The sequence below is a fragment of the Notolepis coatsorum genome (genome assembly GCF_963971535.1).
Source record: "Notolepis coatsorum genome assembly, chromosome: 6".
Taxonomy (NCBI): domain Eukaryota; kingdom Metazoa; phylum Chordata; class Actinopteri; order Aulopiformes; family Paralepididae; genus Notolepis; species Notolepis coatsorum.
In genome coordinates, this window is record NC_140170.1 from 7,493,879 (window position 1) to 7,505,031 (window position 11,153).

The 11,153-nt window shown below is 44.9% G+C and overlaps 1 protein-coding gene across 1 annotated transcript in view; it reads right to left on the bottom strand.

Annotated features, from left to right (window-relative positions):
* Positions 1 to 4,111, bottom strand: part of LOC311230766 (tubulin polyglutamylase complex subunit 2-like) — a gene marked incomplete at both ends in the record, with an annotated part of 29,176 nt that extends 25,065 nt beyond the window's left edge. The window contains one exon of the mRNA XM_084317125.1: positions 4,007 to 4,111. Within this exon, the coding sequence (XP_084173251.1) occupies positions 4,007 to 4,111 (105 nt within the window). The remainder of the gene's footprint in view (positions 1 to 4,006) is intronic.
* Positions 4,112 to 11,153: the final 7,042 nt, after the last annotated feature.

Genomic DNA, 11,153 nt, shown 5'->3' on the forward strand with positions numbered 1-11,153 from the left:
GTAGTGAAAGGGTTAACAGGCTGTCACATGGCAGTGAAAGGGTTAACCTTCTGTGGTGTGGTAGTGAAAGGGTTAACCTGCTGTCGTGTGGTAGTGAAAGGGTTAACCCGCTGTCACGTGGCAGTGAAAGGGTTAACCCGCTGTCGTGTGGTAGTGAAAGGGTTAACAGGCTGTCACATGGCAGTGAAAGGGTTAACCTTCTGTAGTGTGGTAGTGAAAGGGTTAACCCGCTGTTGCGTGACAGTGAAAGGGTTAACCCGCTGTCACGTGGCAGTGAAAGGGTTAACCCGCTGTCGTGTGGTAGTGAAAGGGTTAACAGGCTGTCACATGGCAGTGAAAGGGTTAACCTTCTGTAGTGTGGTAGTGAAAGGGTTAACCCGCTGTTGCGTGACAGTGAAAGGGTTAACAGGCTGTCAGGTGGCAGTGAAAGGGTTAACCCGCTGTCGCGTGGCAGTGAAAGGGTTAACCCGCTGTCACGTGGCAGTGAAAGGGTTAACCTTCTGTAGTGTGGTAGTGAAAGGGTTAACCCGCTGTTGCGTGACAGTGAAAGGGTTAACAGGCTGTCAGGTGGCAGTGAAAGGGTTAACCCGCTGTTGCGTGGCAGTGAAAGTGTTAACCCGCTGTCACGTGGCAGTGAAAGGGTTAACCCGCTGTCACGTGGCAGTGAAAGGGTTAACCCGCTGTCGTGTGGTAGTGAAAGGGTTAACAGGCTGTCACATGGCAGTGAAAGGGTTAACCTTCTGTAGTGTGGTAGTGAAAGGGTTAACCCGCTGTTGCGTGACAGTGAAAGGGTTAACAGGCTGTCAGGTGGCAGTGAAAGGGTTAACCCGCTGTCGCGTGGCAGTGAAAGGGTTAACCCGCTGTCACGTGGCAGTGAAAGGGTTAACCTTCTGTAGTGTGGTAGTGAAAGGGTTAACCCGCTGTTGCGTGACAGTGAAAGGGTTAACCCGCTGTCACGTGGCAGTGAAAGGGTTAATCCGCTGTCACGTGGCAGTGAAAGGGTTAACCCGCTGTAGTGTGGCAGTGAAAGGGTTAACAGGTGGGAGCTCCAGTAGCTCACCACGTACCGCGAGTGCTATTTCAGCGCCGTGGACAACCGTGCTCGCACGGATCTGGGGCTGAGCGAGTTCGAATCCCGGACTGCAGCCGTGCCTTTCCCAGAGTGTCTTCCCCCCCATCTGAACCCTTTTAGCCTGCTTCTGTCGGTCGAACTTGACCAAGTATAAATGCGATAAACGTATAAAAGAGCCAGGGAAATGGCCAAAGTTTAAAAAAAAAGAAAGGGTTAACAGGCTGTCGCATGGCAGTGAAAGGGTTAACAGGCTGTCGCATGGCAGTGAAAGGGTTAACCCGCTGTAGTGTGGTAGTGAAAGGGTTAACATGCTGTCGTGTGGTAGTGAAAGGTTAACCTGCTGTCGTGTGGCAGTGAAAGGGTTAACAGGCTGTCGCATGGCGGTGAAAGGGTTAACCCGCTGTCACGTGGCAGTGAAAGGGTTAACCCGCTGTCGTGTGGTAGTGAAAGGGTTAACAGGCTGTCAGGTGGCAGTGAAAGGGTTAACCCGCTGTCGTGTGGCAGTGAAAGGGTTAACAGGCTGTCGCATGGCGGTGAAAGGGTTAACCCGCTGTCACGTGGCAGTGAAAGGGTTAACCCGCTGTCGTGTGGTAGTGAAAGGGTTAACAGGCTGTCACATGGCAGTGAAAGGGTTAACCTTCTGTAGTGTGGCAGTGAAAGTGTTAACCCGCTGTCACGTGGCAGTGAAAGGGTTAACATGCTGTCGTGTGGTAGTGAAAGGGTTAACCTTCTGTAGTGTGGTAGTGAAAGGGTTAACATGCTGTCGCGTGGCAGTGAAAGTGTTAACCCGCTGTCACGTGGCAGTGAAAGGGTTAACATGCTGTCGTGTGGTAGTGAAAGGGTTAACCTTCTGTAGTGTGGTAGTGAAAGGGTTAACATGCTGTCGTGTGGTAGTGAAAGGGTTAACCTGCTGTCGTGTGGTAGTGAAAGGTTACCGGTTCGATTGCCGCTCCACCCGGGCAGCGTGTGTCCAAGTGTCCTTGAGCAAGACACTTAACCCCTAATTGCTCCTGATGAGCAGGTTGGCACCTTGCATGGTCGCCTCCGCCGTCGGTGTGTGAACGCCTGAGTGAATGGGTCAAATGTGAGGAACAAATTGTAAAGCGCTTTATAAATGCAGCCATTTACACGCACGCACGCATGCACACACACACACACACACACACACACACACACACACACACACACACACACACACACACACACACACACACACACACACACACACACACACGTTTTTTCTTATTGTAAAGCGCTATATAAATGCAGCCATTTACACACACGCACGCACGCACACACACACAGGATGTAAACAAGACGAAAGACTTTCTCTGGTCTGCATCCCAGCTCACAGCTCCGGGGTTGTCACCAGCTTGGCTGGCCGTCTGCACTAATACAATTGGCTGTATTAGAGGGTGGGAGAAGCTGGCGGGGTGGGTCCGGGTCGTTGTAAACAGCGACTCCTACAGTTCGGTCGGGGCGCCTGCTAAGCGCGGATAGGACTCGAGGGGGATAGTGTGGTCCTCCCACACGCTACGCCCTCTCGATGAGAATCCGCGCTGCCAGGTGAAAAGAAGCGGTGATTGGCTGGACGTGTGTCGGAGGAAGCACGTGGTAGCCTCCACTCTCCCAGATGATCTGACTGTGGGGGGTAAGTGCGCAGCGACCAGGAAGGGACTGGGAATTGGCATACGACTAACATTGGGATGGGAGAAAATCGGAGGAAAATGGAGGGGGAAAAAGACCAATATATAATAAAAAAAAAAAAAAAAAAAAAAAAAAACATTGGGATGGGAGAAAATCGGAGGAAAATGGAGGGGGAAAAAGACCAATATATAATATTAAAAAAAAAAAAAAAAAAAAAAGAGTAAAAGGGCGGGAAAAAATTACGCAGCTTAACCACGTAACCACGCTTAACGCAGATTTTTTTTTTTTTTTCGCTCGTTGCCCCTTTAACCCATGACCAATGTACCAAAACAGACTTCCTTCCACCATCTCAATTGCATATCCAGAGCAACAGCATTTATATATATATATATATATATATATATATATATGTAGCGTTTAAGTTAGTCATGGGTGTGTTGTAAGAGCTCTTATAATACATCCATGGTTACGGTATGAAATGTAAATCCACTCCCAGGGAAGAAGCCCACGCAGCACACATCCCAGAACAGAGCCTTGCCCGCCCTCCCTCCCTCCCTCCCTCCCTCCCTCCCTCCCTCCCTCCCTCCCTCCCTCCCTCCCTCCCTCGACGACAGCCTGTAGGGTGCATGCATGGTGGAGTGAGTGCCATCCCTTTGGGTTATAGAAGTCCTGTGCAGGGAACATGATCTCAGGTGCTGCCAATATGGGGATGATGTGGCTGCCGTCTATTGCGCCAACGCATTGAGGTGCCACTCAAATTAACTTTAACTGTTGAACTGTTTTATATCCTGTAAAAATATGCTGTTGTAAATAGCTTTTAAAGAATAGGTTCACTATTTTTAAACCCAGACCATATTAAAATGCTGTTTCCCAAATATTTATATTCCTCACTGATATCTTTAGCATTGAGAAATGTACCACTGCAGCAATGGTTTAGGCCTTCAAACACCGTGATAATCTACTTTTCATACACCGTGATAATCTACTTTTCAAACACCGTGATAATCTACTTTTCAAACACCGTGACAATGAGGTGAAATAAACATTTTAAAGGTGTATTGTTCCCCAGTGTGTTTTTATCATAGACGTGTGGTTATACTATTAATCTGGATTGTCTATGTTATTCTAATGTTAATCTTAAATCAAGGATGAAGACTATTGCATGACACATCATATCTTTTTGCTCACCGCTGGCTGGGGTCCCGTCCCTCGATCCTGCAGTAGGTGCAGCCCTTTTCTTCTTGTCGCCCCCCCCCCCCCCCCCCCCCCAGTCCCCCGTGCACCCACCGCCAGCAGCACCGGTGATGATGATGATGTCCATCGTGTCTCTTCGACCTCCTTGACCGGAGGAGCTGAGCTGCCGTTCACCTCCGTCTGTCTGTCTGTGGCCATGCTTTCTCCTGTATGGACAGACAATGTGTGAGATGACGCCAAACTGGTGAAATCAGTACAGAAAACGTCGTCGTGTCATTATAAGATTCAATACCAACAACAGCACAATCTAAATTCATTTCAAAACTATTTCAAATTGACCAACGGTACCCATCATCATCAGCATGTTTAAGCCCCTTCAAGTAATTATAGGTTGTCACAGTGTTGTTGACGAGGGGCTCGACAGACACCACGTGGTGCAGCAGGGAACACGGTTCAAAAGTAGCAGCAGCACGGATACCTTTTTACCTGCTGCTGGCGAGGAGCCAGGTGAGAGACGCCTCAGAAGAGATTAAATGATGTCTCTCGGCAGCAGCATAGTTACATAGTTGATCTCAAGTAAAGCAGCCCAAACAGTGGGTGAAACGCTCAGCAGTTGAGATCATTATTATTATTATAGTAACGAGCTGAATAAACGCACATGTCTCTCTCTCTCTCTCTCTCTCTCTCTCTCTCTCTCTCTCTCTCTCTCTCTCTCTCTCTCTCTCTCTCTCTCTCTCTCTCTCTCTCTCTCTCTCGACAGGTGGCTGCAGACACCACGCAGCCCAACAGATCTGATGATGTGCACTCAGTAGATGTGAATACAAGCAGTTTACTGTAACTAAACACGGAGATGATGTCAAATAACAAACTCAGCAGCAGCGACACCGACGGCTTCTCCTCCTCGGTTACAGCTGTTCAATGGAATGAGTCGAGTCCAGTTGCGTCTCAAACGCTGCCGTGTTGTTGTTGGAAAACACCGGTAAACAAACCACACCTCCTCCTCCTGCCGGACGTAGTGAGACACACGTGTGTATATACCATACAGGCACCGGCCACAGGGCGGCGCTGTAGACCAGCCTGTAACATCTGATTGAATTGATTGATTGATTGATTGATTGATTGAAAACTTTATTAACAGATTGCAGAATGGGTACAATACAGTACATCTCAATACACACAATTGTTAAGGGGATGCAGACCATAGAAAGACTGGTCTCTCTCTCTCTCTCTCTCTCTCTCTCTCTCTCTCTCTCTCTCTCTCTCTCTCTCTCTCTCCTTACACACACACACACAAAGGGAGGCACATGTGATTGGTGGAGGCGGGACTATTACAAAAAAAACAAAAAATCCATCAAAATCAGTGTTGTTGCTAATCATTGACACATGCCTGTAATAATCCCTCCCAGAAAAATCTACTTTGCATTTGATATATTGGAAAATATTTTACTTTTTATGTGTTTTCATTTGTTTACAATAATTTGTGATGCCATCACACACACTGGCATTTAAATGGTTAAAATTTATTGAATATGCGGTGGTTATGATCAGGACTGAATAAAAGATTTATGAAAGAAAAAGTGGTAAATTATTTCAACATATAATATTTGTATGGTGTTTTTGAAGAGGACAATAGTCCCCTAATAGAGCATGATATTACTGTACAGTAGAGCAGGTTAAACACTATAGAGCATGATATTACTGTACAGTAGAGCAGGTTAAACACTATAGAGCATGATATTACTGTACAGTAGAGCAGGTTAAACACTACAGAGCCATCAGACTCATGAACAATACTTAGTCATTCAGAGTTTATTGTATATATTTATGTATTTAGTATTTTAAGTACTTTACGTTGATTTTATTCCACTGTTGCACTTTTTATATGAACCACTCTCAGCACTGTCACCTTTTTCATACATCATTGTTATGCTGGTTTCTATTGTGTTTCTGTGTACTGTATTGTTCTATTGTGTTTCTGTGTACTGTATTGTTCTATTGTGTGTTTTATTGACAGGTAGGTCGGGGGGGGGGGGGGGGGGGGCGAGGCCCAAGAATCATGCTCTTTTTTATTTGAGAAATATGACAAAGATGCAACAATAAAGCTATCAGTAAGCTAATAAGTAAATGCTGAAACCTACTCCCCAGCGTACCCAAAGTAGGCTTACACGTTTATTTGAACGCTTGTACAAACTGTGTGGAGTGTGGCCCCGTTGATTTTGCATTCGTTTTGTGGCATTTTTTTTTTTTAGCATTAGCATATTAGCATTACTGTCATCATCCGCAATTATTTGCAGACATTTGTCGACGTATAGAATTATGTTTGTATCCAAGATATCACAGCCTAAAATGTATTTGTTTCCTTCAAAGAATTTCCTGAGACATCCAAGAGAAAATCACCAACTTTGTCAAAAGTATCTGGAATATGATTGTCATGTATTTTCAGTAACTGTAAAGAATTAAAGTGATCTGTGTTTTTTTTCTTTTTCTGTTACTGTAATCTAGTTACATTTATTCCATTACTCCGACCTCAACCCTGACTGGAGATTAGTCAGTCTTCTCCGGGATGCTCAAGAGTGTACAGAGAGCTCCATCTAGTGGTCAGTCAATGTTCCTGGTGGGGGAGCCCTAGACCCCCCGCTTAAAAAGTGGCCTGACTGGGGCTATATTTCGCACTATATTTCCTGGCCTGAATGATTTCCCCAGTCCGGCCCTCCTGCCCTTGGGGAAATTCAGGTGTCAAAGCAGCATGGGGGGGGGGGGTACAGAGCTTCACAGTCCAGTATCTATATACACTAGATACTAGGGGTGTAACGGTACACAAAAACCACGGTTCGGTACATACCTTGGTTTTGAAGTCGAGGTTCGGTACCGGTTTTCGGTACAGTGGGGGAAAGTTTGGCTTTCCATGTTCCACTCAGGGGTGATGTAGTGTGCAGTAACTAATTGTACTTGTAGGGCTGTCAACGAATATTCTATATTGAAATTAATAATTGTCTTGAAAAATAAATAAAAATTATATTAGATTGTGAAAAAAACAGCCCCCGGTGGGCGGTCGTTAGTGGTTAACATACCGTTGTATTAGTTCGGTACACTACACAGCTGTTCGGTACGGTACGGTACACACTGAAACTGTTCGGTTCGGTACGGATACGTGTACCTTTACACCCCTAATAGATACAATATAAAATATAAATACAAATACAATATAAAAAGTACAGAATACAAGATAGTCCAGTGAGTGCAGGTGGATATGAGTTCTCACGTCCCGAGTTCTGACACAGTGATAGTTCTCCTGGCAGCAGAGCCGGCCGTCCGAGCCCTTGGTTGTAGAGCCTGATGGCTGCCGGTATAAAGGACGGTTTGTGGTGTGTCGGGGGGGATGAGTCTTTGGCTGAACGTGCTCTTCATTCTGGCTAGCTCCTCATAGAGGGGTTCTCCAGGATGGCTTCTAGCTTTTTCCTCATCCTCCTCTCAGCCACCACCTCTAGATTATCCAGCTCACCACCCACTACTGAGCTAGCCTTCTTCACCAGCTTGTTCGGCTTGCTGGAGTCCCTCGAGTTGATGTTGCCCCCCCCCCCCCAGCACACCACAGCAAAAAAGAGGACGCTGGCTACAACCGACTGGTAGAAAGATAGCAGCAGTCGGCTGCACACGTCAAACGACCTGAGTCTCCTCAGGAAGAACAGCCTGCTCTGTCCCTTCCTGTAGAGGGCCTCAGTGTTGTCCGACCAGTCCAGTTTTTCGTTCAGGTGAACTCCAAGGAACGTGTAGGACTCCACCATCTCTACCTCCTCCCCTCCGAGGATTATGGGAGAAGGGGGACCCTTCCTGCCTCTCCGGTAGTCCACCACCAGCTCCTTTGTCTTGCTGACGTTGAGTTGGAGGTGGTTGCTGTCGGACCACCCTACGAAGCTCTCCACCAGAGCCCTGTACTCAGCCTCATGACTCAAGGCTTACTAAGGGTTAGGTGTGACTTAACTAAAGGGTTAGGTGTGACTTAACTAAGGGTTAGGTCTGTAATTAAACATAAACATTCAGATGCTGTGAGGAGCTGTGAGGATAATGGACACATCATTAGAACAGAACACGTCCACACAGCAGATGCTGGTGAAGCCTCAGACACAGGTCATATGGCCGCTGCAGACCAGTAGGAGCACAATGGAGTGACTGCTAAATAAGATACGATAAGATATTTTATTTTTATTTTTTTTTACCCCCTTGGGGAAATCCAGACAGCATAGCAGGAGGGGGGGGGGGGGGTACAGGTAGCAGAAGACATGGTACAGGTCATATAATTATAGTACAGTGTAGAAGTAAATATACAAATAGAATAAAAATAGGCAGTGTAAACAATATAACAATTAACTCTGGACATGTGCATAAGGGCAAGTAGGCGGTGTAAAAAGGTCAAGGTGCAAGAGGAGGGTATGTATGCCCTCTCAGTTATATTTGCCCTATAGAATAAATATATACAATATATATACAGTATATAATCTAATAACTACTATCTAATCTAATATATATATAATCTAATACGCTAAATGCTAAGAATGCTAAATGTATGCTCTGATGAACGAAGTATACAGTATACACATAAGGTACAGTATGCTAATCTATCTAAGTAAATGCTGAGCACAAAACATTTGATGATCCGCTTGCCTTCATTCTGACTATACAACGCGCCACTGTGCTATACATATATATACATACATGTATTACTGTACATTTTACTGTATATTACTGTATATTTTGGCTGTATATTTTAGAATGTATATACATATTTTAGAATCTATATACATATTTTAGAATGTATATCCCTGACTGTATTTGTATTCTTATTTGTGATTCAACATTGCCTACATAACTGCAGGTATAACAGGAAAAAGTTTAAACAAAAACAAAACATGCAACTGTAGAAAAGCTTCAAATCACAGCAAACATTATTTAAAGAAGAGTGCTTCATATTAGTGTGTGAACTCTGTGGAAAGGTGATGGGCAAATCCTTTTCTTTTAAAACTCTTGAACTAAAAAAAACAAACATCTGGAGTTTACTATTCAATGAGCAGAAATAAGAAAAAAGTTAAATTGTAATTCGTTTAATTACAGCAACCAACACTGTCTATAGCTAATGTCACTGTTCATAACAACTGCAGGGGGTGCATTTGTATATAACTCGCCCATTTATACAGTCAACAGCTGCAACAAGAATTCTGATTGTATTAAGTCAATAAATAGGAAAATGACCCAACTTCTCGATTTCTCCTTTTTTTTTGTGTGTCTTTGCTTCACGGAGCATTCTCCAGATACTAGTTTCCTCGCTGTACATTCAGTAGAAAGTTGAACGAGTGGAGGCGGACATGGCCGGCGGTTAGCCTTCGGGAGAGGTGTTAGTTGGACAATGCCTAGGCTCTTCGGAGTTGGATATTTTCAATGTTTTAGCAAATTTTGATTTAAATTGTATAATTCCCATTTTAAAATGTTTTACCATGTTATGTTTGGTATCCTTTTTTTCAGCACAGTCTCACATATATGACCTGACAGTTAGTTTTCATACTGTATAATACTGTATACTGTATACTGCATCATGTACAACACAAGTCTGGAGGGGGGCTGAGTCACAACTAGAGGGGGGTCTGGAGGGGGGTTGAGTCACAACTAGAGGGGGGTCTGGAGGGGGGCTGAGTCACAACTAGGGGGTGGTCTGGAGGGGGGCTGAGTCACAACTAGGGGATGGTCCGGCTGTGCCCCCCCCCCCCCCCGTCCAGGAGGCAAAGAAATGTGCAAAAAAAGAAGAAGCCATTTACTTTAATTTCCGGCAACTTAAAAACATAATTTCAATAAAATAGCAAACAAAAGGTTCCAGATGGGTTATTTGCTTAAGTGCAGTCAGTGTATAAGGTATGAGCTGGCCCCCGACCGTTCACTGCAGAAAGAAAAGAAAAACACATGGTGGCATTTCATTGAACAGTGTTTTATTTAATGACACTGTGTCATAGTCACGGCGAGAGCCTTCTTCACTCCTCCTCATCCTCCCCCACATTCACGACGGAAGCCTCACTCACCCCTTATCCTCTCACACCCATATATGGGCAGCATGCGTTCCCCGGACGCGTGTATGCTTTCCGCAACGGAGTTCGGTTTCCGGGTTCCTCTGATTGGCCGCGACCCCCACGTGACGCTGCCGCTCTGCTGTGTGTTGTGTTGCAGCGCGCACCAGAGCGGCAGGTGTAGTGGTTACTTCCTGGTCTATAGGGAGGTGTAGTGGTTACTTCCTGGTGTATAGGGAGGTGTAGTGGTTACTGTGTTGCAGCGCGCACCAGAGCGGCAGAGGTCCCTGCCTTCCTCAATTTATACGCATGGAAGTATTGACTACGCCGTAACGAATAATTTAAAAAAGATACCGTTAACTGGAATATGTTGTGCCTTTACACATATGTTGGATTATGTAATTGGTTTGTCATGACAAACAAATAAAATATCGCATCGCCGGCTGTCTCTGGCTTGCTCCAGCGGACACCAGAGCTCAGCCATGTGGCTCGCGGCAGCACATTCTCGGTTCAGAGTTCCACTGCGATATTAAAGGGGAACTATTTTACTATTTCTTTCACTATTTGGGCACTTTTACACAATTCCTGTGAGTCTATGGAACACCTCTGTAAGTTTTCTTTTCCAAAAAATTCATTGTTTTGTATTTCTAATCAAGTACTCAAAAACAGCATTTTTCTACTTCAAGATCTTAAGCCGTTTTGAGGCTGGGCTCCAACCACTGGTGGCCACATCAACTGCCACATTATTATGCAGCTGAGAAACCTCTGACATCACAGATATGCACATTTTCAGATGACTCAGTTCAGTGAGGGTGAATATTGTGAGAGGAGAATTAGAAGAATATGAGAATTAGAGACATAGATCCTATTAATATAAGTCCACATAGCTAGGAAACAATGCTAAACACTGAAAAAGGCCATTTATAAGATAGTTCCCCTTTAAGCAGTTCGTGATAAAAACAGCAGTTCTTTGTTCAAGTGTTTTAGGTGAAAGTTTTCCGGGAAAGAATTTTTCTCAGAATTCTATTGCTATTCTAACGGCCAGTGGACATCATTTAAGACTTTTTTAATACCACTTAGAGCAAGATTTAATACCAATGTCTAGCTAGAAACTGCCGGCGTCAATTTAAATTCGTACACGTTCCGTTCTCGCCAGATGCACCGAGCTCCCGGTAGCCCCGCAAAAAACA